Source organism: Mobula hypostoma, chromosome 7 (genome assembly GCF_963921235.1).
Source record: "Mobula hypostoma chromosome 7, sMobHyp1.1, whole genome shotgun sequence".
NCBI lineage: Eukaryota > Metazoa > Chordata > Chondrichthyes > Myliobatiformes > Myliobatidae > Mobula > Mobula hypostoma.
In genome coordinates this window covers 24,928,201-24,943,953 of record NC_086103.1, presented here as the reverse complement: position 1 = coordinate 24,943,953, position 15,753 = coordinate 24,928,201, and the positions used below count along the sequence as shown (strand labels likewise).

Genomic DNA, 15,753 nt, shown 5'->3' with positions numbered 1-15,753 from the left:
CTGATAGGCCAAGATTTCTTCACTCCCCATGTGCCTCCCCCCCCAATGCCTGAGCTCAAAGTATGCCAGTCTGCTCATTATTACTGCAAACAAACCACTTGCCATAGCTCTGGAATAAAGTCGTCATGAACAAATTCACCACTAGGAGAGTATGGGGCATTTATAAACATGCACTGGTCACAAAGGAGATTATGTTTAACAAAATAACACTGATGAAGGGAAAAAGAATCAAACAATCTCAGATTCAGATTTGAATCACCATCTGAAAATGCCAAATAACATGCTGCTAAACATAAAATTCAGTCTTCAAATGAAGATCGTGTTGAATGCAGCTTTTGCAAACCAGTTTCAATGCTGTGGTCTTTTTTTCACTTTTAGTTTGATAAAAATAAGATACTCAAAAGACCAATTGACATTTCCTTTCACATTCATCCATTTTATGCAGTTTCCTGCATGATTCCAATTACCTGAGTTTTAACATATCACACACATGTATCAATACGTGTTTTATATTGCACAATGCAGGGAATTGATACTGTTCCAATATTCTCTTTTGGTGAGATGACCTCGAATGTGTGGAGGAATCAATACTCCATTGCAACATGGATTAAGTTAAGCTTTCAAGAACATCAAACAGCATCTTATATGGACCAAGGAATTTATGAACTCAGGAATATAGAAATTCCAAACAAAGCATAAAGCTTCTCTTAAACCAGGGGTTCCCAATCTGGGGCCCACAGAGCCCTCGGTTATTGATAGGGGTCCATGGCATAAAAAACATTCGAACCCCTGCCTGAAACTGAATGTTTTTGACTTCAGTATAAGTGGCATCAATGCTTAATCAGTAAAATCAATGATACAATAAAAACTATTCCATACATTCTGAATGAACCATCTTCACTGATGTTACCAATCAATCTCTAAGCAACTACTTTAGGAGATGAACTTGGCTATCTAGAAAATGAGGAGTAATACACACAAAATGCTGGAGAAACTCAGCAGGTTAGGCAACATCTCAGAAAGGGAATAAACAGCCAAGATCCTTCATCAGGACTGGAAAGGAAGGGGGAAGAAGCCAGAATAAGGTGGTGGAGGGAAGGAGTACAAGCTGGAAGGTGATAGGTGAAGCAAGGTGAGGGGGAGGGAGGGTGGATGGGGGACGGAATGAAGTGAGAAGCTAGGAGGCGATAAGTGGTAAAGGGCTGAAGAAGGAGGAATCTTAGAGGACAGTGGACAATAGAAAGGGGAGCAGGAGGAGAAAATGTGGAGGCAATCACCATGGCTGTTACATTGTTTTCATAGATATTCTATCATATTTAATGTGGAGTTATATTTAAGATCAATGGGGAAGCTGCAAGGCTGCATGAATGATGCTACATGCAAAAATGTGAAGACTCCATTTATCTTATTTTCTAACTTCCTCCGTATCAGCAGTCTGACTTCGCCACATGAAGAAACAAAGATTTTTGAAATTGGCAAAGTAACTGCACTTGCCTAGCTTGAGCAATCAGGAAATACCTTGGCCAGATGGACCACAAGGGGTTCAAACAGGTTGTTCGCCACCACCTTCTAAAGGTGAATTAGTAATAGGCAGTAAAAGTCATGGCTTGTCAGCGAAAGTGTTCATGTCAGGAAAATCATTGGTAGAAGATTAGAAAGCCAAAATAGCAGAACGATACAAATGCTGTCGCAGAGCAGTTTCAAGCCAATTAATTATCTTTGAGATGCAGTCATGATTCTCAAGGATGGGAACAGCACAGACATCAAATGCAGTGCTCTTCAAAGGATGGGACTGGTGTGTGTTGGTGGAGCACTGAGGCATGTATAGTGTGAGGCTGCTGCATCACCTTAGAGCTCTGACGTTTGCTTTCCCAACCTGAAAAGACAACAGTTCCATTCACTGGTAGTAATACTTACCTGATGAGATCACAGCACTAGACTTAGATGACAAGAGTCCTTTATGGTATCTGATGAAGAGCCTAGATCAAAGCTATCTGTTGCCATGAGCTAAAAGTTTACAGAAAGAGGATAAGAAATCACAAACACATAATATTTTAATTAAATAGAGTACCGAATAAATACATGTCAAATCATTTGCCTTAACTATTTTCAATAAACACGTTAAGCCAGCTCTTCAGTCTCACTCTCTGTGTTAAGGTGTGCTATTCCAAGTCTGTACAAACTATCTCGAATCACCACCTCTCCAGGCTGGCAACTTTGCAAGACTTCACTAATTTGTTGGTTTACAATGTCTCTGCTGGTGAGGAAGTCAACCAAGCGATTGTATAAATAGTAGTAAGTTGCATTTTCAAAAGTAATTGATTTTTGTCGAATATTATTTACTTTACTGCTTGGAATAGTTTTGAGGATGTCATTATATGGCTTAAGTTCATCGCAAAGGCCAATAGAGTGATGTCTTGTCATCACATTCTTCTCTGTGTTCTGATCTGCATCATTGCATACAATTCTATGGACACTGGACCTGGTTATAGGATGCTGGATGCTATTTTCTGACAGAGACATGTCCACGGTATAATGTTGATCGAGTAGCTCTGGACAGGAAACATACTGGAAATAGAATTGTACACAAGAAATAACATATTCAGCAATGAGTTCCAGTAAGATTGCTGTTAGCCATTTTCCAAAAGCAGTAACACTATGTATTTGGCTATTATATATACACAAAAGTATTTGGCTCAAATAAAAAGGCAAAAGGACTCCTTTGGATTTTGTTTTGGATAAAGGGAGGATAACAAAGGCAATCATTGGCAACAAGAGTGGAAATAAAAGTATCCTACTTTTATGTTGCCTTTCATCTTTGGTATGTCCTGAGCTATAGAGCCAATGAATGTTTGTATAAGAATAACTGCAGCCACCAATTACCAAATGTGTCACTTCCACCTTCGCAAACAAGTCTTCGGGCTTAGATTTGACTCTGTAGCCTCTCTTTCAAAGTCCAAGCAGATATGTTAATGCCATATCAAAGAGATGTGCTTCAAAAAGGTTAATGGAGAGGAAGGTGCAATGGGTTTGGTGAAAGCATTATAGGGCCTGCTACCCATCAGCAGCCAAGGGTAAGGTGAAGGGATTCTACAGGGCTCATAAGCAGAAATGAAAAGGAAGACTTAGAAAAATTTCAAGGTGTAGAAATACATAGCAAAACAAGCTGAAGGCAAAAATCATACCATTACAATTACACAATAAGCTTGAATTAAGAATCATGGGATATAAATTATATTCCTGTGTTCTAATCTGTTTTGGAATGTGCAAGGAATTTTAAAAAACTATTCACAGACAATGCTTTCAATTTCTGGTTATTGTAATAGGCAGAAATAGTACAAACCTTTGGAGGCTCCAATGGATCTGAGAAACAGCCTTGCTTATTTTCCCACATTTGCCCTGTGATTTCTGGATACCGCACATCTGCATTTAATGCGACTTGTGGAGCCATGTCAACAACATATACAGGTGGCCAGTAGCGTGAAGAAACCAGCAGGTCAACATGATCACGTGCAGATTCCCTTCTCACGAGGTATTTTGATCCACAAACCACCTAGTTAAAAAATTTAAGAGGGTTACTGAAAATGGTGGCCAGCAACGCCAAACTAGCACTATGAAATGAGGAATTATAAGGAATTTGCTTTGATAGTATATTTCACAACCCTGAAGTATCTAAATGATAAACTACCGAACTATATTGATTACTGCAGTGGTAGGAAATCCAGCAGCTAATTTCCGCATAATATTAGAATAACGGTATAATTTAGCAGTCAGCACGACACTATTACAGCTCAGGACATTCTGAAGTTGTGTTCCGGTGCTGCCTGTAAGGAGCTTGTATGTTCTCTCTGTGACCACATGGGTTTCCTCGCACAGTCTAAAGATGTACTGGTAACGGTAAGAATAATGGTAGCTTAGCCATTAGCACAACACTATTACAGCTCAGAGTGTTCCAGATTTCAGAGTTCAGTTCTAGTGCCATCTTTAAGGAGCTTGTATTTCTACATTATATAGGCCATGTATTTATCATATCATTTCTGCTTTTACTATATGTTAGTGTTATTTTAGGTTTTATGTGCTATTTGGTATGATTTGGTGGGTTTTTTTTTGGGTCTGAGAACACTCAAAAATTTTTCCCATATACATTAATGGTAATTGCTTCTTTGCTTTATGCCATTTTGGCTTACAAAAGGTTTCATAGGAACACTCTACCTTCGGATAGCGGGGGAAACCAGTACAGCATTAAAAAAAGCAGTCCCAACACCGACACCTGCAGAACAACACTAGTCACTGGCAGCCAACCAGAAAAGGATCCTTTTATTCCCACTTACTGCTTCCTACCAGTCAGCCAATGCTCCAACCATGCCAGTAACTTTCCTGTAATACCATGGGCTCTTAACTTGGTAAGCAGCTTCATGTGTGGCATCCTGTCAAAGGCCCTCTGAAAACCCAAGTATACAACATCCACCACATCTCCTTACCAATCCTACTTGTAATCTCTTTAAAGAATTCCAACAGGTTCATCAGGCAAGATTTACTCTCAAGGAAACCATGCTGACTTTGTCCCATATTGTTACCAAGTACTACGTAACCTTATTCTAAACAATTGATTCCCACAATTCAACCTTTGACCCCCATTTGTCACTCTCCTGAGAATTTAAATGATCTTCTCATCCTGAAACAACAGGAATTCTGCAGATGCTGCAAATTCAAGCAACACACATCAAAGTTGCTGGTGAACGCAGCAGGCCAGGCAGCATCTCTAGGAAGAGGTACAGTCGACGTTTCAGGCCGAGACCCTTCGTCAGGACAGTTAGTCCTGACGAAGGGTCTCGGCCTGAAACGTCGACTGTACCTCTTCCTAGAGATGCTGCCTGGCCTTCTCATCCTGATCTGCCTGCCATTCAGGAATTTGTTAAAAGCCTGACTAAAATTCAGGTAAACTACCTCAAATATACTGTCTCATCATAGCTCCTTGAGACTTCCTTAAAAAAGAAAACTACTATTCAGATATGACTTTTCCTATATTGATTATTCCTTTCCAAATTACTTTTAACACACACAAACTGCTGAAGAAACTCAACAGGCCAGCAAGCACCTACAGAGAGGAAGAAAGAGTTGGCATTTTGGCCTGAGACCTTTCATCAGGACTGAATTGTCTACAGTTTGTGTTAAGTTTATAATGTCTCTGAGCATTGATCCCAATAACTTACACCATTCATCATCATAGAACACGGAACATGGAATAGTACAGCACAGTACAGGCCCTTCGGCCCACAATGTTGTGCCAACCCTTAAACCCTGCCTCCCATATAACCCCCCACCCTAAATTCCTCCATATACCTGTCTAGTAGTCTCTTAAATTTCACTAGTGTATCTGCCTCCACCACTGACTCAGGCAGTGCATTCCAAGCACCAACCACTCTCTGAGTAAAAAACCTTCCTCTAATATCCCCCTTGAACTTCCCACCCCTTACCTTAAAGCCATGTCCTCTTGTATTGAGCAGTGGTGCCCTGGGGAAGAGGCGCTGGCTGTCCACTCTATCTATTCCTCTTAATATCCTGTATACCTCTATCATGTCTCCTCTCACCCTCCTTCTCTCCAAAGAGTAAAGCCCCAGCTCCCTTAATCTCTGATCATAATGCATACTCTCTAAACCAAGCAGCATCCTGGTAAATCTCCTCTGTACCCTTTCCAATGCTTCCACGTCCTTCCTATAGTGAGGCAACCAGAACTGGACACAGTACTCCAAGTGTGGCCTAACCAGAGTTTTATAGAGCTGCATCATTACCTTGCTACTCTCAAACTCTGTCTCTCGACTTATCAAAGCTAACACCCCATAAGTTTCCTTAACTACCCTATCTACCTGTGAGGCAACTTTCTGGGATCTGTGGACATGTACCCCCAGATCCCTCTGCTCCTCCACACTACCAAGTATCCTGCCATTTACTTCGTACTCTGCCTTGCAGTTTGTCCTTCCAAAGTGTACCACCTCACAATTCTCCGGGTTGAACTCCATCTGCCACTTCTCAGCCCACTTCTGCATTCTATTAATGTCTCTCTGCAATCTTTGACAATCCTCTATACTATCCACAACACCACCAACCTTCGTGTTGTCTGCAAACTTGCCAACCCATCCTTCTACCCCCACATCTAGGTCGTTAATAAAAATCACGAAAAGCAGAGATCTCAGAACAGATCCTTGTGGGACACCACTAGTCACAATCCTCCAATCTGAATGTACTCCCTCCACCACGATCCTCTGCTTTCTACAGGCAAGCCAATTCTGAATCCACCTGGCCAAACTTCCCTGGATCCCATGCCTTCTGACTTTCTGAATAAGCCTACCCTGTGGAACCTTGTCAAATGTCCATATAGATCACATCCACTGCACTGTGGCACTTCTCTTCCTGACGAACTTAATGTATTCTATGCAAGATTCGAACAGAAAAGGAGCGTCCCGCTCCCTCTGGATGAACCGGACCCACTGGCATCGAGATTCATCGTCACCGAGGAGGACGTTAGAAGGGCCTTCCTAAAGATAAATCCAAGGAAGGGAACGGGCCCAGATGGCATCCCAGAACGGGTTCTCCGGGCCTGTGCAAGTGAGCTAGCTGGATTGTTTGCTGACATCTTCAGCTGCTCCTTGCTTCAGTCTAAGATCCCCTCATGTTTTAAGAAGGCAACGATAATCCCAGTGCCAAAGAAGAGCAAGTGGCATGCCTGAATGACTATTGACCTGTGGCTCTGACATCAATTGCTATGAAGTGCTTCGAGCGATTGGTTATGGCACACATCAGCCACAGCCTACCGGTCAACCTTGACGCTTTGCAATTCGCCTACCGGAGCAACAGGTCAATGGCAGATGCCAACTCTCTAGCCCTACATTCCTCCTTAGAACACCTGGAGAATAAAGACGCATACGTAAGGCTCCTTTTCATTGACTACAGCTCTGCCTTTGATACCATCATTCCAAATAAACTGATTCCTAAGCTCCAGAACCTGGGCCTCAGCACTCAGATCTGCAGCTGAATCTTCAACTTCCTCACAGACAGGACCCAGGCTGTAAAAATAGGGGACAAGCTCTCCTCTACAATCACTCTGAGCACCGATGCCCCACAAGGCTGTGTACTCAGCCCCCTGCTGTACTCACTGTACACCCATGATTGTGTAGCCAAGTTTCCACCAAACTCAATATACAAGTTTGCTGATGACACAACAATTGTAGGCCATATCTCAGGTAATGATGAGTTTGAGTACAGAGAGGAAATTAAGAACCTGGTGGCATGGTGTGAAGACAATAACCTATCCCTCAATGTCAGCAGGACGAAGGAATTGGTTGTTGACTTTAGAAGGAGTAGCGGACCGCACGACCCAATTTACATCAGTGGTGCGCAAGTGGAACAGGTCAAAAGCTTTAAGTTTCTCGGGGTCAATATCACAAATGACCTGACTTGGTCCAGCCAAGCAGAGTCCACTGCCAAGAAGGCCCACCAGCGCCTTTACTTCCTGAGAAAACTACAGAAATTTGGCCTGTCCCCTAAAATCCTCACTAATTTTTATAGATGCACCGTAGAAAGCATTCTTCTAGGGTGCATCACAACCTGGAACGGAAGTTGTCCTGTCCAAGACTGGAAGAAGCTGCAGAAGATCCTGAACATGGCGCAGCACATCACACAAACCAATCTTCCGTCCTTGGGCTCACTTTACACCGCACGCTGTCGGAGCAGTGCTGCTAGGATAATCAAGGACACGACCCATCCAGCCAACACACTTTTTGTCCCTCTTCCCTCTGGGAGAAGTCTCAGGAGCTTGAAGACTCGTATGGCCAGATTTGGGAACAGCTTCTTTCCAACTGTGATAAGACTGCTGAACGGATCCTGACCCGGATATGGGCCGTACCCTCCAAATATCCGGACCAGCCTCTCGGTTTTTTTGCACTACCTTACTTTCCATTTTTCTATTTTCTATTTATGATGTATAATTTTAATTTTTACTATTTATTATCGATTTGTAATCCAGGGAGTGGGAAGTGCAGAATCAAATATCGCTGTGATGATTGTACGTTCTAGTATCAATTGTTTGGCGACAATAAAGTATACCCTCATCTATATGCCTGGTCACCTCCTCAAAGAACTCTATCAGGCTGTAAGACACAATCTACCCTTCACAAAGCCATGCTGACTGTCCCTGATCATACCACGATTCTCTAAATGCCCAGGGATCCTATCTCTAAGAATCTTTTCCAACAGCTTTCCCACCACAGACAAAAGGCTCACTGGTCTATAATTACCCGGACTATCCCTATTACCTTTTTTGAACAAGGGCACATTCGCCTCCCTCCAATCCTCTGGTATCATTTCCATGGACAACGAGAACATAAGGATCCTAGCCAGAGGCTCAACAATCTCTTCCCTTGCCTCGTGGAGCAGCTTGGGGAATATTCCGTCAGGCCCTGGAGACTTATCCGTCCTAATGTATTTTAACAACTCCAACACCTCCTCTCCCTTAATATCAACATGCTCCAGAACATCAACCTCACTCATATTGTCCTCACCGTCATCAAGTTCCCTCTCATTGGTGAATACCGAACAGAAGTATTCATTGAGGATCTCGCTTATTTCCACAGCCTCCAGGCTTATATAGATAAGCCGACTAGAGAAGATGCTGTACTTGATCTGGTATTGGGAAATAAACCTGGCCAGGTGTTAGATATCTCAGTGGGAGAACATTTTGGAGATAGTGATCACAACTCTATCTCCTTTACCATAGCACTGGAGAGGGATAGGACCAGACAAATTGGGAAAACATCTAATTGGGGTAGAGAGAAATATGATGCTATTAGGCAGGAACTTGGGAACATAAACTGGGAGCAGACGTCCTCAAGGAAATGCACGGCAAAAATGTGGCAAATATCCAGGGAACATCAGCATAAATATGTTCCATTGAGGCAGAGAAAGGACGGTAAGGTAAAGAACTGTGATGTACAAAGAATGTAGAAAATCTAGTTAAGAAGAAAAGGTTTTGAAGGGTTCAAGAAACTAGGTACTGTTAGAACTCTAGAAAATTACAAGAGTGCCAAGAAGCAGTTCAAGAACAAAATTAGGAGAGCTGGAAGGAGCCATGAAAAGGTCTTGGCAAGCAGGATTAAGGAAAACCACAAGGCATTCTACAAGTATGTGAAGAGCAAGAAGATGGGCCGTGTGAGATAGTGGAATACTTAATGAATACTTTGTTTCAGTATTCATCAGTGTAAAGGGCCTTGGCAATTGTGGGGATGAGTTACAGCAGCCTGAAACGCTTGAGTGTATAGACATTAAGAAAGATGATGTGTTGGAGCTTTTGGAAGGTATTAAGTTAGATAAGTCTCCAGGACTGGATGAGATATACCCCAGGCTACTGTGGGAAGCGAGGGAGGTGTTTGCTGAGCCTCTGGGGATGATCTTTACATTATCAATAGGGACAGAAGTACCAGAGGATTGGAAGATAGCAAACGTTGTTCCCTTGTTCAAGAAAGGGAGGAGAGATAACCCAGGAAATTATAGACCACTGAGTATTACCTCAGTGGTGGGCAAGTTAGTGGAGAAGATCCTGACAGGCAAGATTTATGAGCATTCGGAGAGACATAATCTGATTAGGGATAGTCATTGTTGCTTTGTCAAGGGCAGGTTATGCCTTACAAACCTGACTTTAAGCAAGTAACAAAACACATTGATGAAGGTAGAGCAGTGGATGTAGTGTATATGGATTTCAGTAAGGCATTTGATAAGGTTCCCCTTGTGAGGCTCATTGAGAAAGTAAAGAGGCATGTGATCCAAGGACACCTTGCTTTCTGGATCCAGAATTGACTTGCCCTCAGAAGGCAAAGGGTGGTTGTGGATGGTTCATATTCTGTATAGCAGATGGTGACTACTGGTGTTCACAGGGATCCTTTCTGGGACCCCTCCTCTTTGTGATTTTCATAAATGACCTGGATGAGGAAGTAGAAGGGTGGGTTAATAAGTTTGCTGATGACACAAAAGTTGTGGGTGTTGTGGATAGTCTGGAGGCTTATCAGAGGTTAAAGCATGATATTGATAGTATGCAGAACTGGGCTGAGAAGTGGCAGATGGCATTCAACCCAAATAAGTGTGAAGTGGTTCACTTCAGTAGGTTAAACCTGAAGACAGAATATAATATTAATGGTAAGACTCCTGGCAGTGTGGAGGATCAGAAAGGTCTTGGGACCCATATCCATAGGACACTCAAAGCTGCTATGCAGGTTGACAGTGTTGTTAAGAAGGTATATGGTGTGATGGCCTTCATCAACCGTGGGATTGAGTTCAAGAGCCGTGAGGTAATGTTACAGCTATACCAGACCTTGGTTAGACCCCACTTGGGTATTGTGTTCAGTTCTGGTCATCTCATTACAGGAAGGATGTGGATACTATAGAGAGAGTGCAGAGGAGATTTACAAGGATGTTACCTGGATTGGAGAGCATGCCTTATGAGAATAGGTTGAGTGAACTTGGCCTTTTCTCCTTGGAGTGACAGAGGATGAGAGGTAACCTAATAGAGGTGTATAAGATGATGAGAGACATTGATGATGTGGATAGCCAGAGTCTTTTTCCCAGAGCTGAAATGGCTAACATAAGGGGGCACAGTTTTAAGATGCATGAAAGTAGGTACAAGGGGGATGTCAGAGGCAAGTTTTTCCACACAGAGAGTGGTGGGTGCATGGAATGCACTGCCAGTGAAGGTGGTACAGGCAGATACAATATGGCCTTTTAAGAGACTCTTAGGTACATGAAGCTTAGAAAAATAGGGGGTAATGCAGTAGGGAAATTCCAGGCAGTTTCTAGAGTAGGTTACATGGTCGGCACAACATTTCTATGTTTTTTATGTACTGCTCTTTCCTTGTAACTGTAGCATTATATTCTGCATTCTGTATTGCTTTTTCTTCAATGCTCTTATGGTCTACCTGAATGGCAAAGCTTTCCCACTGCATCGCAGTACCCGTGTCAATAATAACACAGCTAACAGTTCTATGACATCTAGTACAATGACGTCTAGATCCAATTCCTCATCTAGTCTTTCTGGTCTCTCAGTAATAAAAATATTCTGAATTGACCAAAGAGTAGGAGAGTGTTAAATTTCAGAGAACAAGCCAATTGTTCCATATATTAAAAACAGCACACACATTAAAACTGCAACAGAGCCTATAATTTTCCATTACTACCCCATTTTTAATTTCTAAACATATTTCTACACAAGCAGCCGTGACTAGATAACCTCAATCATTTGTGCTCAGAAAGACAGTGACATCACTTTTTATTAAACATGCATATCATTATTCTCAGTATTGTACATGCTTGTCAAAGAAGCCATTGTGATTTTACGTCAATTCAATACTACAATGCATATTTTTTACATTTTATACTTTTAATTCAAGGAAGAAACAAATGAAGGTCTTTTCATGAAAATAAATTCCCACAGAAACGTACAAGGATACGTTACTTCCCACTTACGTCCAATATTAAATTCCAGAACAGGATGTAAGAATGTTGCAGAGAACAGTTAAATCTGGCTTGATATTTAGGTGACAACTTATCTAAGACTTATTTTTCATCAATGGGAACTCTTAAATGAAACTGATCCATCAAGATGAGGACCAACTGTGCTTAACTGTGAAATTATTTTTCAAGTCCAATTCATGACATTCACTAACATCTACTGGAAACTAGCTGCTTTTTACAGGGAAGTTCACAAGCTAAAAAGTGTTTAGCTTCAGATTCATCACATGTACATTGATACATCCACTCAGTAGCCATTTCATTAGTTGCACCAGTATGCCTGCTCGTTAATACAAACATCTAATCAACCCACAGTGTGGCAGCAGCAACTCAATGTATAAAAGCATAGACATGGTCAAGAAGTTTAGTTGCTGTTCAGACCAAACATCAGAATGGGGAAGAAATATGATCTAAGTGACTTTGACCGTGGATTGATTTGTTACTGCCAGACAGGGTGGTTTGAGTATCTCAGAAACGGCAAATCTCCTGGGACTTTCACACAAAACAGTCTCTAGAGCTTAGAAAGAATAGTGCGATAAACAAAATCATTCAGTGAGCAGCAATTCTGTGGACAAAAATGCCTTGTTAATGAGAAACAATGAGGAGAATGGCCAGACTGGTTCAAGCTAACAGGAAGGTGACACTAACTCAAAGAACCATGTGTTACAACAGTGGTGTGCAGAAGAGCATCTCTAACACACAACATTGAAGTAAATGGGCTACAGCAGCAGAAGACCACTTTATACAGGAGGTATCTAATTAAGTGGCCACTTAATGCACAGTGAAATGCATTGCTTATATTAACAACCATCACAACCCAAGGAAGAGCTCAGCCAGAATCATTCTCCTTTACGTTCAAGTATGGGATAACAGCATCAACAATTGAAAAATGTAGCCGCCATGCCATACTTTGACATGGTATGGACTAATTTATATATTTCTCAAATCAAATCCCATGCTTTTCTGATACCACATAGAGATGATTTTCTTCAGCTGGGGAGATAGGTTAGACAAAAGTAAACATTCTTATCTGCTCAAACTAAATAAATAAAGCAAGAACTGGCAGAAGTCAGAAAGCATATTAACTGGCATATTTATACTGAAAGGTAGCAAGACTTTAAAATACAATAAAAAGGTAATGTATGCATACAGAATTCTGTAATCCCATAATGCATTACTAGTCCAATACTGCTGTCATTTTTCCTTGATTGAAAGCAGTTCAAGCTGTTCACATTCAGTATAACTTCAATAATTCAACAGAAATTCTGAAGGTCAGGCATCTGGCTCACTCATTAGTCCAGAATTTAAGCCAGGGAATGCACAGTGCAAGTGGGGTGCACAGCCAGAACAGATGGCCAGATGCGGGGCCGGCGTTCAGACTGTGGGCTGGTTGAGTGGCCAGTGCTGTAGCGTGCAATACCAGGGTTCAGGAATGCGGGTACATTTGTGGCTGGTGCTGGGATCCAGAGTACTGTATATGTACTGTTCCATTTAAACTCTTCAGGTTAATCATAAAATTAATTGTACCACAATATAACATGTAAAAACAAAGTGAAATGAAAGCGCTTTTAGGTATTAATAAGAGTAACATCTAAATGCCTAGAAAATCTAGTAGCCCGGCATTATCTGGCATATTTAAGATTTTGGTGATCAGGATAAAATAGCAGTTTCAGGTATTGACTTATTAGTCTTGATCACTATTTACCCTCCACATTTACAAACTCAAATCCCTCATTACTTTACTTCCAGCAACACACATAAAAGTTGCTGGTGAACGCAGCAGGCCAGGCAGCATCTCTAGGAAGAGGTGCAGTCGACGTTTCAGGCCGAGACCCTTCGTCAGGACTCCTTCCTTCAGTTAGTCCTGACGAAGGGTCTCGGCCTGAAACGTCGACTGCACTTCTTCCTAGAGATGCTGCCTGGCCTGCTGCGTTCACCAGCAACTTTTATGTGTGTTGCTTGAATTTCCAGCATCTGCAGAATTCCTGTTGTTTACTTTACTTCCATCTGCTTAGCAAACGTAACCTTGAAAGCTGAGGCAGCTTTTCTTTCTAACTCTGGAGTACAGCAGCCATGTGTAGTACATAGTCTTTTAACCTCTATGCCATATTTCTTGTATTTAATGTTTTAATCACATTCTCTCAATCCTACCTCTCTACTTTTTGATAGTAGATCTACAGAAGAGTAAATTCCATTTGCTGCTAACAACCACCTCTCAACCTTTATTTACTCTGAACATATTTACAAATATTTTCCTGTAAGATACTCAAACAAGAGAAAATCTGCAGATGCTGGAAATCCAAGCAACACACACAAAATGCTGGAGGAACTCAGCAGGCCAGGCAGCATCTATGGAAAAGAGTAAACAGTTGACATTTCAGGCTGAGACCCTTCATCATGAACACATCATCGACTGTTCACTGTTTTCCATAGATGCTGCCTGGCCTGGCGAATTCCTTCAGCATTGTGTATGTGTTTCCTGTAAGATATTGCCTGATAGTGAAGTAAAATTGCTTCAAGATTTGGTTTGAGCTTACAACTTCTCTGGTAACATCCAATTAAATTACTCAAAACGCATTCTGAAGCTCAATTTTTATTTCAGAAATACCTGTCCAAAAGTGCACATAATACTCCAAATTAAGTGCTTTTATACAGATAGTTTTATAAAGCTTTTATACAGCCATTGTAGAATATTTATTTTAAAAAGCAATTTAATTAATTTGATGTGGTGGCTTCAATGTAAAGTATTACCACAGCAAAATGCCACAATTGCAAAACAAATCTTACCAAAGCCATTACAGGTGGAAATATAGTATATCCTGAACATTCCAGAACAATATCTGATGAGATTAACCACATCCTCCACTTTTCTGCACCGCTCCAATATTATTGAGCCAAGTGGGACCAAACATATCTGATTCCACTTTTATTTACGAGTCGCTCGCAATGGCTTCTCTTTCCATGCTCACAAATGCCTCTGGGCAACCCCCAAGAATCTATTCTTGTGCTTGATTCTCCCACCATGTATCACCCTTTGGCGACAGTATTTGAAAATGCAGCACAAGTATGCACACACACTGATGGCAGGTGGTACATCTCACCAGGTCCCACTATCGCCTTCACTGCCCCAAACTGTCTTTCTGCTTATCCAACAACTCTCTCAGGAATCTGACAGCAGCTGAGGAAGTCATTCATAAACTGACCCCAAATAAACACATCTTTCATCACCAAGATCACCGTTTTCTGTCTTTGGTTTATGACCCAGCCACGCTCTTGCCACAGCCTCTCTGCTATTCAAACCCTCACCAACTCATCTCATCAACTTTAGATTTGAGCATTCCGTGCAAGTGAAAATGAAAAACACTGCAGATGCTGGAAACCTAAAATAAAAACAGAAAATGCTGGAAATACTCAGCAGGTCAGGACTCTTCATAAAAAGAGTCTTTGGTGAAAAATGTTGTCTTCATCCCTCCATTCCTCTTCCCATAGATGTGCCCTGATCTGTTGGCTATTTCTAGCATTTTGTTTCAATTAGGTTAACTATTTGAAAGCACACCACAGCAACCCTCATTCTATGCTCCCCGAATCAGCAACTCATATTCTAATTTAGACCACACCATTCACCTTTTACCTTTGTACTTGCAAACCTGGATAGACCTCAATTGAGAAAGACAGAATTTTAAAATTTACAATATAATTTTCAAATTCCTCCATGGTCTTAATCATATACATACTTAATGATTCTGAGGCCTACAATTATCCAAGGTATCAAAGTTCAGATTAAATTTATTTTTAAAGTACAAATGTACATATGATTCCTTAAGGTTGTTATAACCAGGACAAGCTCCCTCTACCTATTAAATGCTCCCAATGGCATGCAACTGAAATGGCCTCTGACAACCAAGTCCAGCTCCTGGTCTTCATGTGGCTTAGCTACTAAGCCTGTCAGAACCATTTTTACTGACAGGAGAAGGGGCAAAGGCAGGTTACTGGTGCCTTGAAACCAGTCGCTTTGGGCAGATGAGGCTCATCAGCTGTGGTTGGTAGCTCATCTAGAAGACGGAAAACTCTGATCTCAAGCCTCCGCTGCCTTAGCGGCTATACCCACTCTCAAGGAAGGCCTTGGGAATAAACCCCGAGGAAAAAATACAGAGAGCAGTCCCTAAGGTAATCCTACATTGAGTTCAATGCTAACTGGCA

At 41.6% G+C, this 15,753-nt stretch overlaps 1 protein-coding gene across 3 annotated transcripts in view; it reads right to left on the bottom strand.

Annotated features, from left to right (window-relative positions):
* Positions 1 to 2,045: 2,045 nt before the first annotated feature.
* hmgxb3 (HMG box domain containing 3) overlaps positions 2,046 to 15,753 on the bottom strand; it is a 99,997-nt gene continuing 86,289 nt past the window's right edge. For all 3 annotated transcript variants that reach the window (XM_063053168.1, XM_063053166.1, XM_063053167.1), the window contains exons 21-22: positions 3,344 to 3,553; positions 2,046 to 2,568 (exon numbers count right to left, since the gene is read on the bottom strand). In XM_063053168.1, the coding sequence (XP_062909238.1) occupies positions 2,122 to 2,568; positions 3,344 to 3,553 (657 nt within the window). In that variant the 3' untranslated portion in view covers positions 2,046 to 2,121. The remainder of the gene's footprint in view (positions 2,569 to 3,343; positions 3,554 to 15,753) is intronic.